The sequence below is a fragment of the Beta vulgaris genome, chromosome 8 (genome assembly GCF_026745355.1).
Source record: "Beta vulgaris subsp. vulgaris cultivar EL10 chromosome 8, EL10.2, whole genome shotgun sequence".
NCBI lineage: Eukaryota > Viridiplantae > Streptophyta > Magnoliopsida > Caryophyllales > Amaranthaceae > Beta > Beta vulgaris.
The window spans coordinates 16,484,318-16,507,473 of NC_079209.1; the positions used below are offsets into that span (position 1 = coordinate 16,484,318).

General features: G+C 34.9%; 1 protein-coding gene across 2 annotated transcripts in view; it reads right to left on the reverse strand.

Moving 5' to 3' along the window:
- Window positions 1-293: 293 nt before the first annotated feature.
- The window catches only part of LOC104901113 (cysteine-rich receptor-like protein kinase 10), a 63,535-nt gene continuing 40,672 nt past the window's right edge, over window positions 294-23,156 (reverse strand). The window contains exons 1-8 of one of the 2 annotated variants that reach the window (XM_057391008.1): window positions 11,495-12,647; window positions 3,045-3,060; window positions 2,410-2,544; window positions 2,185-2,303; window positions 1,690-1,900; window positions 1,335-1,572; window positions 1,070-1,220; window positions 294-977 (exon numbers count right to left, since the gene is read on the reverse strand). In XM_057391008.1, the coding sequence (XP_057246991.1) occupies window positions 648-977; window positions 1,070-1,220; window positions 1,335-1,572; window positions 1,690-1,900; window positions 2,185-2,303; window positions 2,410-2,544; window positions 3,045-3,060; window positions 11,495-12,301 (2,007 nt within the window). In that variant the 5' untranslated portion in view covers window positions 12,302-12,647 and the 3' untranslated portion in view covers window positions 294-647. Of the gene's footprint in view, window positions 978-1,069; window positions 1,221-1,334; window positions 1,573-1,689; window positions 1,901-2,184; window positions 2,304-2,409; window positions 2,545-3,044; window positions 3,061-11,494; window positions 12,648-23,156 lie in introns of those variants that run through there. The other variant, XM_057391007.1, reaches the window with a different exon arrangement.

Genomic DNA, 23,156 nt, shown 5'->3' on the forward strand with positions numbered 1-23,156 from the left:
ACATTAACATTAGTGTGCACTAAAAAAAATCACTTATCATTTATGTAGAATCCACTATGTCGTAGAATTGAGGATAGTGACTCATAAGCATGGTGATAGTCCTTTTTCAGGAAAGATTATGCATGCAAAAACCCACTATAATTCAGACACTCAGTATATCATGCAAAAACTACATCTTTTTATATGTTAAAACACATGTGACGATATATATACTACGCAACCTACATCTTCTTGCATGTTAGAATATTAGAATTAAATCCTCGACTATATTGCATATCATTTCACTCTATATGTTCCGTAATAAAATCAACTTTATTATATATAAGTTCACTATATCTCTATAAAACTCACTATATAAAATTAATATCAATTACCAATCCTGTGTACACTCAATTTCGTTCTTATATAATTTAAGTACGGGAATACAGTAGCTTTCATTGAATTTCAACACTTGCTTCTTTTTTTTGCATCTCATCTCCAACATTAATAATGGAGAGCATGTGCGTAAGTAATTTTTAAATAGTCCACACTTAACCTCTCGTTTACCAGAATTACAAATTTTGAAGATTATAATTGCAATGACTCTATACATGTCTTCTACTTTTTTTTTTTTGACGGTACCATGTCTTCTACTTTGACATACCAGTCTACCTGGGTTCAGGTTCAGTAATTGACACATCATTTATAGACCAAGGGGTTGACTTGCTCGATGATGGGTTTGAACCAATCTCCTTAGAAGTCTTGGACTTCCCTATTGTTTTTATGAAGAAACCCGGCGCTTCTGGCACGGGAAGAGTGACTGAGTTGCTGTCCAAGGTGAGCACTACTGTCGCCATACTAGGTCTATCGTCTGCGGATTCCTGAACACATATCAATCCAAGGTGTACGCATCGCATAATTTCGTCCATTGAGCACGAATCCCTTACTGTTGGATCAACAAATTCTAGAATCATGCCATCTCTCCATTGTTTCCATGCCTGCAATATTATATTACTATTGCTAAAATCTAGGCAAATAATATAAATCATCAATTTTTTTTTTCCTCAACACGATAAAAATAAATACTTACATGACAAAGAAGGTCTTCAGTTTCCCCTGATTCGTAATATGTGTTATTTCTCTTACCACTGATAATTTCCAGCACTAAGACACCAAAACTATATACATCTGATTTATTAGAGAATTGCCCATTCATTGCATATTCTGGAGACATGTAGCCACTGCATATAAAAAGTAATAGTTATGCACTAGCAAATTTTCCAGATTTTTTTCTTCCTATAAATTACTTTTTCCTTGAATCAACTACTTGTTAGCCATAATTTTGGAAAACTTACTAAGTTCCGACAACCCTGCTTGTATTGCCTTGGGTTTGATCCACTCCAAATATTCTTGCCATTCCAAAATCTGCAATTTTTGGATTCATATCGGCATCCAACAAGACATTACTAGGCTTAAGATCTCGATGTATAATTCGGAGTTGAGAATCATGATGGAGATAAAGCATTCCTCGAGCTATGCCTCCTATGATTTTATAGCGTGTAGCCCAGTCAAGAAGTCCTTGATTGACAGGATCTGTACAATATAATTGTAGAGGATAATTGCAAAATTTTATATGTTTGAACCATGAAAACCAGAGAAGAGATGACTGGATATTTCAAACTAAATAACAGGATATGAAATTTACTATACCAAAAAGAATTTTGTCAAGGCTCTTGTTGGGTACGTATTCATATACTAGTAACTTTTCTTGTCCTTGAAAGCAAAATCCAAAAACTCTCACCAAATTCCTGTGTTGAAGCTTGGCTACTAACACGACCTCATTTTTGAATTCTTGTACTCCTTGAGATGAGTTCATAGACAACCTTTTTACTGCTATCTCTCGGCCATTTGGTAGTGCGCCCTAGGGGAAAAACAAAAGTAAATTTGATAAGGGCATGACTCTGCCAAATTACCCTCTTATGATGTTATGATATCATCTCTTCATTACCATTAGTTATTTAAGCAAGGGTACATTAGAAAATTCAAGACCATACGTATTATGTTGGGGAACACAAACTTTTACGGGCCGGGATAATAAAATAAATTCGCATTTCCATCTTACTCCCCTCTCAATTCTAAATGATCTACATCATCAGACATTTAATTGTTGGTGTTTGTCTTGAGCTAAGATATTTTAGGTCTTACCTTATACACACCACCAAATCCACCTTCACCCAATTTGTTCGCCTCCGAAAAATTATTTGTTGCAGACTGAAGAGTTGTTAGGTCATATTGCAAGGAGTCGACAGTAGTAAAGTCCTCACCTTCAACATCCAACGAAATAATAACTGAAGTCAGCAAAAAGAATCAATACGCCATTCCATTTTTCTATTTCTCTCATCCTGGATGCATCTAAATAATTCCGCTTACCACTTTCAACAACAGGAGCATACGTCTTGGTTTTCTTGTATTTGGCGCAACAAACACATATAAGAATCAATGACGCTAAGACAACCACTACAGGCACAACAATGGCAATAATAACCTTTGCTGAGACATTACTTTCTGCATGGAAACATGATACATCACATTAAACATGAATGTTTGTAAAAGTCAAGAATTGGTAGAACAAGAACATTCAATGGAATCTACTAAAATCTTTATTTCTTCCTACTTTTTGTTGCGCAAAATCTAAAAAACTATGAGGAACTTTGTTAAAATAGATTGAGGGGAAAAAAACTTTTCATTATTATTAACTTAGAGGGATATGTTAATTTTTAGATTATTTGAAAATGGGTCTGGCTGAGAGTTAGCCCACTTACAAGGTAGGAGGTTTCATCCTAAAATCAATTGGTGATAGGAGGAGTAACTCCTAATCTTATAAAGTGGTTTATTCTCTCCTCTTTCTCCAATGTGGGACACTCACAAGTGGGCTTTCAATGCATTTCAACAGGATATTTATAATACATAATATAAAACCTAAATTAGGTAGAACTAGGAAAACATATCACAAACTAAATATAATACTAATAATATACTTACCTAATATCATAAAGAAACTATACTCCTTTCCTGATTAGTCTAGCACTCTAATACAATATATACTTACCATAACTATAATACTGCCCACAATAATAGGGTAGTAACACGAATAATACGATTGAAAAAAATATATATAAGTATTACTAGGAGACCAGTAAGACGTGAATCAATAATCAATGCCATCAATAATCACCTTTTAGGATAAGGGACAACCCATAAACACCATTTTGGATTAGGGACAACCATGAAATACCCTTTTTGGATTATGGACAACAAATCAACCTTCATGATCCAATTTGTCATTTAGCTCATCAACGATGCACAACCGCACCAACATGATGTTCAACAGCACCAACACAATAGCTTGGATGGTAAGGCAACAAAGACACCACAAACGGTGCCAATAGACAGTAGTGGAAAAGCCGAGAACAAAACATGCAAAAATAAAATTCTCAACTTTGACTGAAAAAATCTAGTTTGAAACTCAAACCCATAGGCAAGAGAACAATATTTTCGAGGTTTTACCCAAGTTCTTAACTTGCTCTTGATACCATGTTAAAATAGATTGGAGGGAAAAAACTTTTAATTATTATTAAGTTAGAAGAGATATTTATAATACATCATATAAAACCTAACTTAGGTAGAACTAGATGAAGTTTTTTATGTAGTGAGAAAGTGAGAGTTATGTTGATGCCATTACAGTAAGCATGAATAATGATGTTAAGGTTGGTAGCCTTTTGAAATGACGGCTCCACTTGAGTTGTATTGTATTGTGATGTCTTTACATAGCAACCTAGCTTTCCTTATATACTAGGAAACTTTGAGAGGCAACAATCCCTAGAATGTCACATGATCCAATGTAAAGACAAAATACACTAGACACCTATGCAATTTATCATGTGACTTGCACATGATTAATATTAAATCCTTTACACTCCCTCTCAAGATGTGAGAGAGGAGGAGCTGAAGCCTTCACTCCCATCTTGCTGAGAAGTCTATTGTGCTGGCTCACAGGAAGTGCCTTGGTGAGAACATATGCAAGCTGCTCCTGGGAAGGAACATAGGAGGTCTGAATGGTGCCTTGCCTCACTTTTTCTCGAATGAAATGACAGTCTATTTCGATGTGTTTTGTTCTGTCATGATACATAGGATTAGCTGCAATGGAGAGTGCAGCTTGATTGTCACACTTAACAGCAGCTGCTTGTAGTTTCTTTAGTCCTAGGTCCTTGAGAAGAAAAAGGAGCCATGTCACTTAATAGGTGGTGAGAGCCATGGCTCTATACTTAGCTTCAGCTGAAGACCTTGCCACTACAAGCTGCTTCTTGCTTTTCTAGGAAATAAGGGATGTGCCTAGCAGTATACAATAGACTATAGTAGATCTTTTAGAGACGGGGCAAGAGGCCCAATCTGAGTCACAATAGGCAGTAAGTTCAGGTGCTGCATTACTTGCCAAAAGAATACCTTATTCAGGAGCAGTTTTTATTTATCATAAAATTCTTCTTGCTGCTTGCATATGTATAAAAGTAGGAGCTTCCATGAACTGACTCAATAGTTGGACTGAAAAAGTGATATCAGGTCTAGAAATGGTTAGATAAATCAGTTGTCCCACTAACCTCGTGTAGGGCTCAGGATTAGAGAGAGGTTCCCTTTAGAGTATCTAACTTCATGTGTGTGTCAAGAGGAAGCTTGAGTGACTTCTGTTTGTCCACACCATGCTCTTTAAGAAGATGAAGTGCATATTTTCTTTGAGAGATAAATATGCCTTGATTTGATCTTGTGAATTCCATTCCCATAAAGTAGCTTAAATCTCCAAGGTCTTTCATATGAAATTGAGTACTTAGCAACTTTTTCAGCCTTGCTATTTGTTTAGCACAATTACAAGTGATGATAAGATCATCTACATAGATGAGTATAGTTGTGAATGTACCATCTCCCTCTTGAATAAACAGAGAATGATTAGCTTGAGACTGCACAAACCAAATGAAATCAAGGCGTTAGAAAGGTTTGCAAACCACTGCATGGGTGCTTGTTTCAACCCATACAAGGCCTTTTGTTATTTACACACTGGAGTATCAAACTCCCTTTGTCTCCTTGAGCTTTCAGGTTCATTATAACCCAAAGGAATCTGCATATAGATATCTTCTTTTAAATCTCCATGCAGGAAAGCATCTTGCACATCCATTTGACAAGTGTGCCATTGATACATTGCAGCCACTGCTAGCAAAGCTTTGATTGTGCTCCTTTTGGCTACAGGTGCATATGTGTGAGTGTACTCAGTACCCTTCTTCTGATTGCACCCTTTTATGACAAGTCTTACCTTCTTCCTTCCAACAGAACCCTTGTATGACAAGTCTTACCTTCTTCCTTCCAACAGAACCATCTGCCTTGTATTTGGTTTTATATACCCATCTGCATCCAATTAGCATCTCTACCAGGTGGAAGAGAAGTAATCTCCCATGTTTCATTGTCAAGTAAGGCTTGTATCTCCTTGTTCATAGTGTCTACCCAACCTGGGTGAGTAGCAACCTCATAATATGACTTAGGCTTCGTTGTTTGAATTATTTTTTCCCACCATGTTAGTAAACTGTTGACTTACACTTGTCGTTGCAATTGGTGTAGCTTCACTAACTAACTCTGCAGTGTTGTGTTAAAGAGAGGTAACATAATCATTCATCTAGGTTGGTGTCTTAGATATCCTGCTTGACTTTCTTACAGGTAAAGGTTCAGGAGAAGGTGCATGAACAGGTGTGGCATTTTGTGGCTCAGGTTCAGTGAATATGTTTAGATTTTCAGTGGTTTGGTCAAGGTAGGTGTGTTCAACTACAGTTTGTGAGGGCAGTTGATAGGTACAAGGTTCATAAGGTTTTTGTAGGTATTATTTAGCATAGGAAATACATGTTCATAGAACTTTACATCCCTAGACACATATTGTTTCTTGTCAAGCCAACTTTCAAGCTTATAGCCTTCTTGTGTTGCTGGGTAGCCTAGGCACAAGCAAGGTACTGCTCTTGCTTTGAACTTATCCTTGTCCCTGTTAGGATTGTAGGCCATAGCTAGACAACCAAAAGATCTCAACTCACGATAGTTGCAAGCTTTGTGAAACATCACTTCATATGGTGTTTTGTTTTTAATCACAGATAAGGCAGTCTGTTCATAAGGTGGGCTGTAGTCAAAACACAATCCCCCAAAAAAGATAGACGTAACCTTGCTCCAAATCTCAAAGCCCTGCTCATTTCAAGCAGATGTCTATGCTTTCTCTCCACAACCCTTCTATCTGATGAATTACACCTCTTTTAGTGAACAAAGAGATGCAATCTTAGTCTTTGAATTCTAGAGCATTATCTGATCTTACTATTCTTACAACTCTGTCAAATTGATTCTTAGCATAATCCGAGAAATTTTTAATAGTTACAAATGAATTAGACTTGTTCTTTAACTGATGAACCCAAGTTGCTCTAGTAAAATCATCAACTATAGTAAAGAAAAATCAATATTTTCCTTTGTAGGGAACCTTATATGGCCCATATATTAATGTGAATTAGGTCAAAGGATCCTGCCACTTTGGTGTCACTTAAAGGGTAAGGTTGTTTTGTAAGCTTGGTCATAGGACAAGAGAGACAAATGTCATTTTCAAGTTTCTCAAAATTAAATGACCTTTCAAACAGGGAATATGTTTGAGTTTGTTGAAGGGAGCATGTCCTAATCTAACATGCCACAAGAAGTAATCAAGAAATTCTGCACTACAAGATTTTAAATCATTACATATATTGTCATTAAAAACCTTGTTAGCAACACCAAATCCATCATCAGTGTGATGTTTTTCATTAGTGTTATTTACACACAAAACAGAAAATTGGCCAACATTTGCCTTTAATTTCTTAAACTGTCTCTTAGACTGTGTTTCTTGTGTTGTGTTTTTGTGGGTGAGAAGTCTTGATTCTTGGCTTGAGTACTTGAGTTGGGTTGATTATGTAGGTAGTAGAGTCCGCCAGTGGCGGTCTCTATGTCCTTAATTCTCTGAGTTGTGCAATCTTGCAGAACACAATAATCTTTGTGAAACAACACACAACAATCATCATTTTGACACAGCTTTTGAACTGAGAGTAGGTTTTGTTTGAATTCAGGAACAAACAAAACATCTTTCAATTCAATACCATTAGCAAGAGGATCATTTCCCATATGAGTTACATTGGTAACCCCTCCATTAGGAAAATTTATTTTTGGCCGATGTAACAATTGTTTTACATCATGAAGCTTATCTAGGCTTGCCATCATATGATCTGAGGCACCTGAATCTATGATCCATGTGCTATTTATGTTTTTCACAAAATGACATGATATCATACCTGCAAAATGGGTGTCAATTTCTTTATATGTGCCCTCAGAGTGTTTAACAACTACATTGCTTGAGCTTCCTCCCAGCTTCATCAGATTCTGAAGTTGTTTTGCTATTGCAACAATAAGTTCGGAGTTGCCAGCATTCACTTGAGCATCGTTCACATTCTTATTCTTAAAATTATATCAACCATATCCTCCTTCACTTTTCCTTTTTCCCTTTTCCATGACCTCCTCTATTTTGTGGGATGTTCTCAAAATTCTTGTTATATTGTTTGTTTTTTCCATGTCCAGCTGGAAAACCAATCTTGAACCAACATTATTCTGCAGTGTGATTATTTTTCTTACACACAGAGCAGAAGGATTTGTTGTCATTCTTGCTATATAGAGCTATCCCTACACTTTCTTCTTTTTCTTTTTCCAAAAACTTCACTTTGAGACTCATCCTGTTGAACTGTAGAAGTAGTTGTTTCAACTATAGGGAAAGTACTCATCAGCAATATCTGGCTTCTTAGTGCACCATAACCATGGTTTAAACCATTCAAGAATTGAAAGAGCTTCTGTTCTTCTTTCTGTTGTTCAATTGCTTCTACATGGATTCTATCTCTTGCCAAAGCACCCTAAGATTAGTGTAGTACTCAAACCCTGGTCTCTCATTTTGTTTAACTTTATAATTTGCTTTGTTCAGCCTATACTTTCTGTTTCCATTACTCATTGTAAATCTATTCTTCAAGCTTAACCATATGTATTTGGCTTATTTCATGTACATAACTGACCTCCTAATAGATTCAGTCATGTTGTTTAGAAGCCAAGCTTCTTTCAGAACATAATCAGTACTGGACTAAGTTAGAGCCCTACTAACAAATCCTAACTTTCTCTTTGTTGCAAGAGATATTTCCATGGATCTCTTCCATGGTCTGTTGTCTCTAACTCCTGTGAGTTGTGGTTCTATTTTTAGAGTATTGGGACCATAAGATGGGTGAAGATACAAATGGTTGTTGCACTCAATGGTGGTTTTTGTATTTTCTCCTCCAACCATGGTTATCAAATATGGTTTTTCTTTTAGCAACTCAAAGTTTCAAACTTTGATAGAGGAGTTTTACAGTTGTAGTCTTAAGCACAAACATAAAGGCAGCAACTTTAAGATAATTTCTCTACCAAAATAAAAACAGCAAGCTTTACTTTTCACTTACCTCTCACAGGCTCTGATACCATGAAGATTTTTATGCAGTGAAAAAGTGAGAGTTATGTTGATGCCATTACAGTAAGCATGAAGAATGATGTTAAGGTTGGTAGCCTTTTGAAATGACGGCTCCACCTGAGTTGTATTGTATTGTGATGTGTTTACATAGCAACTTAGCTTCCCTTATATACTAGGAAACTTTAAGCGGCAACAATCCCTAGAATGATACATCACATGATCCAATCTAAAGACAAAATACACTAGACACCTAGGCAATTTATCATATGACTTGCACATGATTAATATTAAATCCTTTACACTAGAAAAACATATGCTAAACTAAATACAATACTAGCTAATAATATACTTACCTAAAATCATAAGGAAACTATACTCGTTTCCTTATTAGTTTAGGACTCTAATAAATATACTTATAATAACTCTAATAAATTTAAATGAACTTAAATGAGCTGCCTTCGCCTAAGCATAAATCTTATATGCTAGGCTATAGATGAAGAAAGATATACTTTGACTGACACGATCTTGACCATTTTTTATCCCACTATTTGATTCTCAATTGTTCAAATAGTGCAAGGGTGGGCAGCAGAGGGATAGATAATAGAAAATAAGAATCGGGAGACATAAATGATAGACACATAATCAGAATGAAAACAGGTAGAAACTAAAAGAGTAGCATAAAGAAAGCCAGGAAAGATTAACTTAAAGTTTTAAAAATGAAAATGAGTGAAATAGTAGAGTTAACTATGAGTGTTAGAGAAATTAGTGATTTAAGAATTGAAGCGACAGAGGAAGCCTTTCATTCTCACTTTCCATGTGTAATACATTTTTGAAGTTATATTTCAAGGTATATCAACTTAAATTTAAAACATGTTAGTATATATCCCTCCGGTTTCCTTAATCTTCTTCCGGTTTTAACTATGCTCGTTTGCCAATATATTTCTTTGAGCTTAAATATATTTAATTACATATCAACAAAAAAAAATATAATAACTGAATATTAATAAAGTACTAATCAAAATAAATCAACCAAAACTCAACATGATCAATTTTTTTTCATGTATTTCAAAATAATTTGAAAAATTCTCTATAATTATAAATAGTGTTAAGATTATAAAAATGAAGAGCAAAAAGGAAAAAGAGAAAAGTATTTCAAGGCATCTATTACTATTTAACATACAAACAAATAGAGCATTACAAATGTTTGTGGAAAAAATTGTGGTTAGAAAGTATAAAAATCAAAGTATTATATTTTAAAAACAAAATATATATCTAATCATAATCAAGTAGGACATACTAATGATTCCTTTCTGAGAAGGTAGTATTTCAGATTTTCAGTAGATATCAAAGTGATCAACATTGACTTGGTTCGACCCTAAAATTTACCTAGTTTTCGGCATGATATTTCCACACGCAATTTTCTGTCCGAGCCGGCATAAAGACAGACTACAGTGTAGAATTTTTAGAGGAGAAAAGAGAAACTTGGAGAAAATTAGAAAGACTACATTTTTATATATTTTTCATGTACTCACATAATGAATAAACAAAACAACCTTTAAATAGACATACAAAGTACTACTAATAACATGTCCACTATGTAGCCCACTACTTGATCGATATCCCACTAACTAGACCATTATCTAGACCACTACTTGTTAACCCACTAACTAATTATTAGCAACTAATCCTAACTATTAGGAAAACTATTTGACTAATTTTGGAGCATAATCCAACACACCCCCTTGCTCCAAAATTTGTAGGAGCCAACATTAAACATTATGTCACAATCTTGATTCTTGGTAATTCTTCCCACATGATGAACCTTCATTTTTTTTATCTTCATGGAGCACTTCTCTCCATTAACACGGAAGCACTTCTCTTCCTAATGTGATGCACTTCTCATCACCAAATTTATTGATGCACTTCTCCTAACACCATCTTTTGTTGATACACATTATCACCAACACCATATTTTAATTTGTTGATGCACATTATCACCAACCTTCACTCAATGAAGCACTTCTCTCCATAAACTCATTTTGACGCTGCCTTGCAAATTGACTAAGTCCACGACTTTAATTTCGGAAACCGTCTCTGCGTTGAGTACGACTTCCACGCACTCGTAAAGATTACTCGATCTTCAACTCAACAATTTTTTAGGCCTTCTTTTTCACTGGATTAAAATCATTTTCATGGGCAAAAGGGAACCCAACAACACATCACACCCCAACCATTACTTTCATGGTTAAACAAAAAAAATTCACTTAAACAAAGAAATTGCTCACAAATAATGAAATCAAGCTGCGTTGCTTGTTTCTTTTACTCAATTTTTTTAATACTCTCTTTCTCCCTCTATCTCTCTTTTTTTTTTTTTTTTTTTGCTTCATCTCCTCCCCTTTTCCGGATCTAACCTGGAGCTCTTGATACCATGTAGAATTTTTAGAGGAGAAAAGAGAAACTTGGAGAAAATTAGAAAGACTACATTTTTATATATTTTTCATGTCTACCATAATGAATAAACAAAACAACCTTTAAATAGACATACAAAGTACTACTAATAACATGTCCACTATGTAGCCCACTACTTGATCGATATCCCACTAACTAGACCATTATCTAGACCACTACTTATTAACCCACTAACTAATTACTAGCAACTAATCCTAACTATTAGGAAAACTATTTGACTAATTTTGGAGCATAATCCAACATACAGACAACCCAAATATGAAAGTTGAGGTCAAACATTGGCCCGGCCCGAAGACAATCCGGAAACCCAATTGACCAGGCCTGACATACTCGGTTCTAGCGTGAAAATTTTGCAATACGGGCCACAATTTTTGGTTAAAATCTGGCTGACCGATGATCACCTTTAACTACCTATAAAAGTAACTAATAAGGAGGCAGAAATTGAAGTACCAGAGTGGGCTGATCAGCAGAGGGTGACTGTCGTGGAGGTAGTGACAACGGCTGAGGTGGTGGCGCTAGCGAAGATAAATTAAAGAAAGAATACATCTCATACCGGACTATACAGCTTGCCTGCAAAATTTGTCCACCCTGAGTCACGGGCAACTGCCCAATACCAATCTCGAAGCATCTATTACAATCACTGGCGCTCAAGTCCGGCGTACACTGCCCCAACCCATATATTGTTTGCAAACTCGTATAATTTGCAACATCTGTAGCAAATTTCTTCTGCGACCCACCACTTGCAGCTCGAACGGCAATGACGTTTCTCAACATATTCCCAAGAACTTCCTCAAAATGGGTCGTGTTCCCAGTCACATTAAACGTATTCGATAACAGCACAGCGGGCAACTGATCCATTGTACCGAAAAATGATTGGTTTGAATACCTTACCATACAATCGTCGTACCATATGATTGCTATTTTTCGGTTTGGACAATAGGTGTTTGGGAGGTCGGTAGCTGTGGCAGTGGTAACGCAATCTTGGCACGAACTGCTGTTCAGATCCCCGCGGCAGAGGAAGTGGCCAAAAACTGTCTCGCTTGTTGTGTCGCTGTTGCCAGAAACAGCTTGATGGTAGCCGGTGGGGTTGGTCGCATTGGAGGATAGGTAGCGGAACAAGGTGTTGAGGTTGGCTTGATATTGGGTATTGTTGGTGAACATAGTTGTGTTTGAACAGTAATAATTTTGAGCGGAGGCTGATTTTGACATTATCATTAAAATAATTGGCATATTGATTGAGAAGAATGCTAGATACCAGTTTTTTTTGGTATCCATGGTTATTCTTTTTCCAGTTCTGTGATCAGCCTGATCACATAAAGTTAGATATATTAAGCAGCAGCACAGATACTTTTTTTGTTTTTTGTTTTTTGTTTTAGGACATGATAGAGCGAGAGACGGGTCAAACCATTCAAATGAGAGGAAAGATAACTGAGAATGCAACTATTAATTATGATCTGCTTTGTTGCAACTTCAATCATTTTCAATTTATGACTTTTTCCCACTACGAAATGTGAACACGGACGAAATTTGGTCATGTTTATAATGATTCCATGTGATTAGATTTAATGTTTGTTTGAATGCACTGACTTTGATTAGTCGTAACTAGATATCACGTATACCAATTATAAGTCGAGTATGTTTTTTGGAGCAAAAAAAAAAAAAAGAAATAAGTCGAGTATGTTTATTTTAATTGATAATTCTTCCATTATTTTTACTCCCAACGTTTTCATTTTTGTAATGTTTGTATTTTTGCGAATATATTATTTACTTCTCTCTAGTATATGGAGTTTTTTTAAAATCTTTCTTATCCATGTGCAAAAAGGTACATTGCGAGTAATAAAAATGGAGGAAATATAAGATACAAATTACATTTCATACATGATACAATTTATAGCTTAAATTAATCTATACTAATATATTAAAAGGCGTTCATAAGAATGTGTATGTGCCATGTGGCACTCTCCTCTAAGGTTGTAATGTAAATGCTCTATTTTCATGTCAAACCCTTCAACTAAAAAAATAATATTTTGTGGTTAGAAGGTATCGAACACATGACCTTTGAAAGGTAAAGTGAAATCTTAACCATTGATCCAACATAACATCATTGTTTAATATTTTAAAATAAAATATGATAAGGTCTGTAATTATATTACATTAAAAGATTACACAAGTATTTAGATAACTAACACATTAATGGTATTGATAATAGACTATCATAGACATAAACTCTTACTCCAATTTCTTGTATTCTTCAAATTATGACGTCAACTTTTTCCTCACAAAACAAAATTTACGAAAACAAACAACCCGGGGCATCACCCGAATCACTCACTAGTTTTTATTTATAAAGAGGGAGTTGTATAGAATGGACCTCTGAAGAGTAGAGTTGACAATTATTGATGATTAATTAAGTTAATTATCCATCCACCCGCCTTAAATAAATGGATGAAAACTCATTATAAGGTAGGTGAGAGACGAGCGACGGTTGGAGTGGCTGGCGGCGCGGATAGGTCAGAACCCCTCTATCTATCACGCATATAAAAATATATATTTATTAGTATTATTAGTATTATTTTTCGGCATGTATTATTAATTAGTTTTTGATATTTACTTAGTTTATTATTAATCGATGATAAAATTTCATTTGATAGCTTTTTTTCATTGTTAAGTCTACAAAAAATCATTTCCTAATATGACCCATTTTCCACACACCCCACCTGCGATTGATGAATGGGACATATTTGGGTTATAAGCGCATATATGTCTATATTTTTGTCCCCTAAAATTAGTCTTATGGTTGTCTTCTATGTGTATTTTACAATATTTATTGACTTTTATTAATAAGTGACTTATTTATGTCCATATTATATTTTATTGATTAATTAGCTTAAATAATGTGTTATTTTTGTTATAGGTACTTTATAGAAGAGGAAAAAGAAATAATCAAAGGTTGACAAATAGAATAAAAGCAAGGAGATCAGAAAAGAAGGAATAAGAAAATATAAAGAAGACGAAAAGGGCCAAATCTCACGTGATAAATAAAAGAAAGGAAGGAATTTATCTTCTCCAAAATTCATGTTTCTTATCAACCAGCAAAACACCTTACAAAATGAAAAGATGAATTTGTTGCTTCTTCATCTTCTTCTCATCCGAATTTTATGGAATTCCTATCTTATTCTCTAACCTCTTTCCCTGTCAATTGGGTATATATTACCCGTATCTTCACGCCAAAAAAAAAAAAGCACGCACACATACAAGAGAGTTCGTGAGAGTGAAGAAAATAATCGGGTTCGTCCAAGATCGACAAGTCGATAGGAATTGAAGAATTATTGCGTTCGGAGGCGAATTGAGGGTAGCGACTACATCAATTCGGGTCTACAGTCATGAGTTTTCTCTCTTCTATTTTCAATTAGTTGTTCTTGTGATTGAACTGGATTTTATCTGAATTTATTCATGTTTTCAGTTTCTTATATTTCTATTATTTGAGTCTAATTGGTTAACGCTGAGTTGATTGAATTTAATTATTTACTTTAGTATTTATACGATTCATACTATTGTTGGTTGGTTATGAAATTTGATATCTTTACTTGTAATTGGACGCAATTAGTTGTTTAGATACCCAAATTATGTTATATGACTATTAGGCGCAGCGTTTAATAGTTGGATAGGGAGGACGACTTGAGATTAATAAGAGTGAGCGGCTCAGCTTAATATTCTTAAGTGTATGAATTGTGCTAATAAAACAAGTTTATTAGGGTTGGATTTGTCTTAGCAAGATTCTAGATTTTTAGTGAGTAAGACAAGAATTGATCGCGGCGATAATTCACCAATCTAAGTGCTAAGTTAACTATTAGAGTGGTCTCAATTATTAAGGTTAAGAAGCTAAATTATGACTAAACATTCTATGGTCGAATCGGGAATTAATAGAGTTTGTGTGTTGTCACTTGTAATTATTAGTTTAGTAGTAGTTTTAATTTTACTTTGTCTAAGTAGTTGGTTACAACCGAAACCCCCTAATCGTATATATGTGAATAGTGTAAATAGTGTAAATTCGTATATAATATATATTTTTTGTCACTTAGTTGAATATTTGAGTTTAGGAATTATAATAATTTTATTGTGGGATCGATCTTTTCTTACCCTTTTACTAGATATAAATAGTTTTGAAGGTTTAAGTTAGGTTTTTAATTTTATACGGTAAACGACACGTATCAAATTTTGGCGCCGTTGCCGGGGAGATTATTTTTTTTTAGTTCCTACCATGTTAAAGTCTAACTTGGTGTTATTTACATTTTTTTTGTATAGCTGTTTTTTAGATTTTATCCATTTTTGTATCTATGAGTTATGCACTATACAGCTTCCCTTCTAAATGTATTTACAAGACAATGTTTAGTTCTAGTGTTTTAGTACTTATTATATGATAAATATGTGTTCTTAGTTGTACTATATATATATATATTTTTTTTCATTTCATTTCTTTCCACAAGTAAAGTTTACATCATATAGTATGTTGTTTACTGTACATCAATAATCACAACAGCAGCAACTTTTAGGAGTTAAGAAAATGTTTTTGTATTTGTATACCTCTTAATAAACACGCCTATAACTTATATGCAATGTATGAAAATAAAAATAAAAATTTGTGTGTTCAATTGTATACATCCAGAAGAGTTTTCCTTAATGTCTTAAAGCAACAAAAATATACCTTTTGTCCTGTCCTGGTCTTCAGAATACAATGAATCTATGATACAGTATAATCTGGATTGAGAGCCTTGTCCGTCAGACCATCTCTGTATTCTCTAACTCCCAAATGAAGAGAACACTCTTTGATCATTGCAGCATAGTAAAATTGAAATAATTTGAGCTCTCCAGTCTCCATACGGACTATACAAAAGAGATCTAACATTTATCACTCAAAACAAAGTCACCAAATATCAGCTAGCATATCAGATCATGTCCAAATTCCGTCAGCAAAACCCAAACACTTCTGCTAATCTGGAACTAAATCTTATTTAATCTGCTAAGCCACATTGAATGCATGTGATTTAAAAAAAATTGGATCTGTTTTCTGTCTGCATTCATTCTTAACTAATAGTTGCTTGGACAGAACTCATCTAAGGTGATTTTGGTGCTATGTTCTAAAGGGAAATATCCTGATTCAGGGCTGCGATGTTTGGTTAAAAGATGTGGCATTAAATTTAATATTGTGTGCTTGAATTCATTAAACTACTTTATTCCCTTGTGTGCTATTCCCTTGTTTTCATTAAACTGTAGGTGTGTGCTTTGTGTCTTAAATATGCTCTTATTCATTTTTAAATGTTGTTTCTTCCATGGTTTTGCTAATTGGTTAAATTTTAGGAAGCTATTGTTCTATTTTGCTAAGGTAAGGTACTGAGTTATTGACACACTTATACTTTATGATCAATTGATAACCACTACATGACTAGCATACTCGCATAGCATTGCATAGTTGCGTTTCTTTTAAAGTAAAAAAATAATTGAGTCATGGTTCACACTTATAATTCGAATAATGATATGCAGACCACATGATAAATATATTTACTTCCTCAGTGTTCTGCACTCATGATTCATTTTTAAGTGTGGGGGGAAGACATTCATTTCTGCTTATATGGTTTTAGCTATGATTTGTTTCTCTGGTTATTCAATAGTCATACCTAAATTACAGAATTTCATGAACTTCACTCTTAAACTTCTCTTTTCTATTTTCAGGTGCATGAGCTTGGATACGGCAACCAAACTTAATCGTATAAACCTGTTTATTGAAACTCTAAACGAAGCTAGCCCAGAGAAATTACTTTACATTTTTCAAGACAGACCACGTGAAGATCAGAGATGGGTGATGAAAGAACCTTGAAGGAATTAGGAGCTCCTAAGCTAGATGATGAACCTCTCTGCATTGTTTTTCCAACCTTGGAAAGACCTTTGAAGCTGAACTCAGGTTTTCTTAATCTCCTTCCTAAATTTTATGGGAACGCAGGTGAGGATCCTCATAGACATTTAAAAGAATTTATAGTTGTTTGTTCAACCATGAAACCTGAAGGAATTGAACAAAATCAAGTAAGATTGCATGCTTTCCCATTTTCCCTACATGATTTAGCTAAAGATTGGTTGTATACTATGTCTTCTGGTTCCATTACGACTTGGGACGCCTTACAAAAAGCTTTTCTGGAAAAATTCTTTCCCGCAAGTCGTATTGGATCCATAAGAAAGGAAATATGTGGAATTAGACAACATAATTTAGAAACACTTTATGAATATTGGGAACGTTTTAAAAAATTATGTGCCTCATGTCCACAACATCAAATAACTGATCAACTGTTAATTCAATATTTTTATGAAGGATTGTTGCCTAACGATAGGGGTATGATTGATGCTGCTAGTGGTGGCGCATTAGTAGACAAGACACCAACTCAGGCTAGGAATTTAATTGCTAACATGGCCCTAAACACTCAACAACATAGCACTAGAAATGATGTTAAAAAGTAAATGAAATTGACTTAAGTGGTGTTAAATCTCAATTGCAAGAAAATGCTCAACAAATTGCTACTTTGACCACTCTAGTGTCTAAAATTGTTGTTGGAAATGAGTCTAGAGCTAGAGTATGTGGTATATGTTCTGAGTTTTCTCATGCAACTGATGCTTGTCCTACTTTAAAAACTGAAGATGTTAATGACTTAGGAGGTTTTTCCAATCAAAGAAAATATGATCCTTATTCACAGACTTATAATGAAGGTTGTAAAGATCACCCAAATCTTAGGTATGGAACTAGACCACAGTTTTCACAAACTAATCAACCTAGGCAATTTGGTGTACAAAACCCTCCACCCCAATCTTCTAGCCCATCATTAGAAGATTTAGTGAAGCAATTAACTACTCAAATAGGTCAAGTTCACAACCACAGAGTCGAGTATCAAAAGAAAACTGATAATCACCTTCACCACATAGATACTCAAATAGGACAAATTTGTACTTCACTAAGTAACCTAGAAACTCAATTTTCAGGTAAACTACCATCTCAGCCACTACCTAACCCAAAAGAGAATGCCAAAGCCGTGACCCTTAGGAGTGGGAAAGAGTTGAGTGAACCTAAGGTAAAGAGTCGCGAGATTGAAAGAGAGATAGAGGTTAAACATGAAGATGAACTTAATATAGGGGGAAATGGAGAGATTGAGAGTAGGAAAGATCATGAAGGAAATGGTAAGCTTAATCCAGAAATTGATGTTTCTCGTTTTAAAGATGTGCACCCTTTCCCTTCTAGATTTGCTAAAGCTAAGAAAGCTGCTCTTGACAATGAAATTCTTAAGACTTTTAGGAAAGTTGAAGTCAATATTACTTTACTTGATGCTATTAAACAGGTTCCCCGTTATGCAAAGTTTCTTAAGGAACTTTGTACTAACAAAAGACAATTTCATCCTTCTGAAAAGGTAAGTATGGGAGAGAATATTTCAGTTGTAATTCAAAATAAGCATCCCCCCTAAATGTAAATATTCTGGCATGTTTTCTATTCCTTGCAAAATTGGTAATTCTAAATTTGAAAGATGCATGCTAGATTTAGGAGCTTCGATTAATGTGATGCCCAAATCTGTCTATGATACTTTAAATGTGGGATATTTGTCTAAAACTGATGTGGTTATTCAGTTAGCTGATAGGTCAAATGCATTTCCCATTGGAGTGTTAGAAGATGTACTGGTTCAAGTAAATGAATTAGTTTTTCCGGCTGATTTTTATGTTCTTGATATGGGTGATAGAACCGATAATGTTCCTTTATTGTTGGGAAGACCTTTCTTGAAAACTTCTAAGACTAAAATTGATGTTCATCAGGGTAATTTGACGATGGAATTTGATGGTGAAATAATTAAGTTCAATATATTCGATGCTATGAGATACCCAAATGATGTTAATAATGTTAGTTCTATTGATTCCTTTGATGCTTTTGACTGGGTGGCTCAAGAAATTTTTGATCAGTGGTGTGAAAAATTGTTTGAGACTGATGATTATACTGATAGCAAAGACACTGAAATGCCTGTTTCTTTAGTAGATATGTCTGATATAGCAAGTCTTGATTTGCAAAATGATAAAAAAAATAATTTTGATCTTTCTTTACCAGTGTCTGTACCTAAACTAATCCCTTCTATTGTTCAAGCACCTCACTTAGAATTGAAACAACTACCCTCGCATCTAAAATATGTGTATTTAGGTGAAAATGAAACTCTACCTGTGATTATCTCCAATGCTCTAAATCAATTTCAAGAAGATAAATTGGTAAATGTGCTAAAAGACCACAAGGAGGGTATAGGATGGACCTTAGCTGACATAAAAGGAATTAGTCCCACCTTATGCATGCATAGAATTTTTCTTGAAAAAGATGCTAAACCCACTAGAGAAACTCAACGTAGGTTAAACCCCTCCATGATGGAGGTAATTAAAAAGGAAATCCTTAAGTGGTTAGATGCCGACTTGATTTATCCTATTTCTGATTCTCAGTGGGTGAGTCCTGTTCATGTGGTCCTTAAAAAGAGTGGAATAACTGTTGTTGAAAATACTAAAGAAGAGCTTGTTCCAACTAGAGTGTCAAATGGATGGAGGGTCTGCATTGACTATAGGAAGCTTAATCAAGCTACTAGAAAAGATCATTTCCCTTTGCCCTTTATTGATCAAATGTTAGAAAAACTTGCTGGTCAATCATTCTTCTGCTTTCTTGATGGCTATTCTGGTTATACTCAAGTACCCATCGCTCTAGAAGATCATGATAAAACCACATTTACTTTCCCTTTTGGTACATTTGCATTCAGGAGGATGCCTTTCGGATTATGCAATGCCCCTGGAACTTTTCAGCGTTGTATGATGAGTATTTTCTCTGATTTGATTGAACAAGATATGGAAGTGTTTATGGACGATTTTACTGTTTTTGGTGATTCCTTTGATAGATGCCTCCATGGTTTAGCTCGTGTTTTGCAAAGATGTGTTGAAACTCACCTTGTATTGAATTTTGAAAAATGTCATTTTATGGTAGAACAAGGTGTAGTAATTGGACATATTGTAAGTGCTAAAGGTTTAGAAGTTGATAAAGCTAAAATAGATGTTATTAGTTCATTGCCATATCCTACATGTGTTCGTGAAGTTAGATCATTTTTAGGGCATGCTGGCTTCTATAGACGCTTTATTAAGAATTTTTCAAAAATTGCATCTCCCTTGTGTGTTTTGCTTGCTAAAGATGCCACTTTTGATTTTAATAAGGAATGTAAAAAGGCTTTTGATGAGTTAAAGAGAAGATTAACTAGTGCACCCGTGCTTCGACCACTGATTGGACCTTACCTTTGAAATCATGTGTGACGCTAGTGATAAGACTATCGGTGCCGTTTTAGGTCAAAAGAAAGATAAAAAATCCTATGTGATCCATTATGCTTCTAAATCACTTGATTCTGCTCAATGCAACTATACTGTAACTGAAAAAGAGATGTATGCTGTGATTTTTGCTTTAGAGAAGTTTAGACCTTATTTACTAGGCACACATGTTATTGTGTATTCTGACCATTCTGCTCTAAAATATCTCTTGAAAAAGAAAGAATCCAAACCTCGCTTGCTTAGGTGGATGCTTTTGTTACAAGAATTTGACTTAGAAATTAGAGATAAGAAGGGTGTTGAAAATCTAGTTGCTGACCACCTTAGTAGAATTGTTCCTAGAGATGATTGGCCTTTAATGACTGAATTCTTTCCTGATGAACAACTTCTTTCAATGTATCATGTTGAAACTCCTTGGTATGCTGATATGGTTAACTATTTGGTCACTAGCACATTCCCCCCGACTCTGTCTAGAGCTAAAAAGAAAAGATTAAATCTGAGTCAAAGTATTACTTTTGGGATGACCCTTATTTGTGGAAATCATGCTCTGACCAAGTAATTAGGAGATGTGTAGACCAATCTGAATATGCTTCGATTCTTACATTCTGTCATAGTCTTGAAAGTGGAGGACATTTTGGTCCTCAAAGGACTGCTCATAAGGTTCTGGAATGTGGTTTATATTGGCCTACACTTTATAAAGATGCTTATGTGTTCTGTAAGTCTTGTGAACGTTGCCAAAAGACTGGAAATGTATCTAAAAGGAACGAAATGCCCCAACATGGAATCATAGTATGTGAAATCTTTGATGTGTGGGGTATTGATTTTATGGGTCCCTTCCCCTCATCTTTTGGTAATCTTTATATTATTCTTGTTGTCGATTACGTTTCTAAATGGGTGGAAGCTCAAGCTACCATAACTGATGATGCTAAGACAGTTGTTAAGTTTGTTAAGAGTCACATATTTAACAGATTTGGTATGCCAAAGGCCATAATTAGTTATAGGGGTACCCATTTTTGTAACAAAACATTTGGGACTCTCCTTGAAAGATATCATGTGACACATAGAGTAGCAACAACCTATCATCCTCAGACGAACGGACAAGCTGAAGTGTCCAATAGGGAAATCAAATCAATTCTAGAAAAGATGGTAAACCCTAACAGGAAGGACTGGAGCCTTAGATTAGATGACGCATTGTGGGCATACAGGACAGCTTATAAGACACCTCTAAGAATGTCCCCTTACAGACTTGTTTACGGAAAAGGATGCCATCTACCTGTCGAAATCGAGCATAAGTCTTACTGGGCTGTAAAGCAATGTAATATGGACTACGAACAAGCCGGACAAAGGAGGAAACTTAGTTTGCAAGAACTAGAAGAACTCAGATTAGAAGCTTACGAAAACACTCAGATTTATAAAGATAAGACTAAAGCCTTTCATGATAAGCGGATTATTTAAACTGATTTTTCTGTGGGACAGAAAGTCCTTTTATATAATGCTCGCTTAAAGTTGTTCCCTAGTAAGCTTAGGTCCTTTCGTTATTACTGATATTTTTCCTCATGGTGCAGTGGAGATTAAAAGCTTGGAATCTGGAAAAGTGTTTAAAGTAAATGGCCACATATTAAAACCATTTTATGAGTTTGAGCATGCAGGTTTAATTGAAGAGATCGAGCTTCATTGAGAGTGATGCTTGCATAACGTCGAGCTCACTACATAAACTAAGGGCGCTACTTGGGAGGCAACCCAATCCTGCTACTATCACTTCCTCTTGTTATTTTATTTTATTTTCTTACTGTTCTCTCAGTTTTACACTCATCATTCATGCTTTATGTTCATCATAGCTAGGAAATCTAGTCATATTCTAACTTGTTTTTGCTCCTTGTCCACCAGCACCATGCCACCTTCACATCTCATGAGTGATACTCTAGAAGTGGTGAAGCAATCAGAGGTTCCAGACTAGCTTTCTATTAGGAAGGCAGCACATTACAGCAACATATATGAACAAGGCAGCCCGTTATGATCTCCATTATTATTTCTCTTTGTGAAGAAAGATACACATAACCAGCTAAGTTCTCTCATTCTTTAATTCAATTCTTTTTCATTGAGGACAATGCACATTCTAAGTGTGGGGGGGGGGAGATAAATGGTGACAAATTTCACTTTGGAGCTGGACATGTGGTAAATTGGCAAAATCATAGGCTGGATTGTGCCGTGTGGTGGCATTATATGATATATAATTTTATAGGCTAAATACAGATCTGTTATCCATGACTTTAAATTGAAAAAAAAATTGGGATATGTCCTGTTTTAGGGGAAGTGCTGCCAAATTTTCTGTAGAATTTTTATTTTATTAAGTACTATAAAAACAAAGAAGAAGAAATTGTGCTTTTGCTTGCATTAGTTATAGAACTTTAGTTGCATTTAATTTAGGATTTCCACCTCTTAACTTCCTAAGGAACGACGATTAGTAAGTTGCTAAGAAACTCTAATCTAACTTGTGTTTGAAATAAATAAAAACTTTTTTTCGAAATAAAAGATTTTGGGAATGTTATATAATTGGAAACGGATAATCGAACTTGAGAGATTTATAATACAATTGAAAAAAAATTTATCTTGCTTCTCTTAAATAATCTGGCTAGATAAATAGACCAAACCTTGTGAGCTTATGAGCCTATTAGTCTGACACATCTGCATCAGTCTCATTATTTTCTTTCTTGTGTGATAGTTCCTCAATGAAGTGTAGCTCTCGAACTTGACTTGGTAGTCTTTG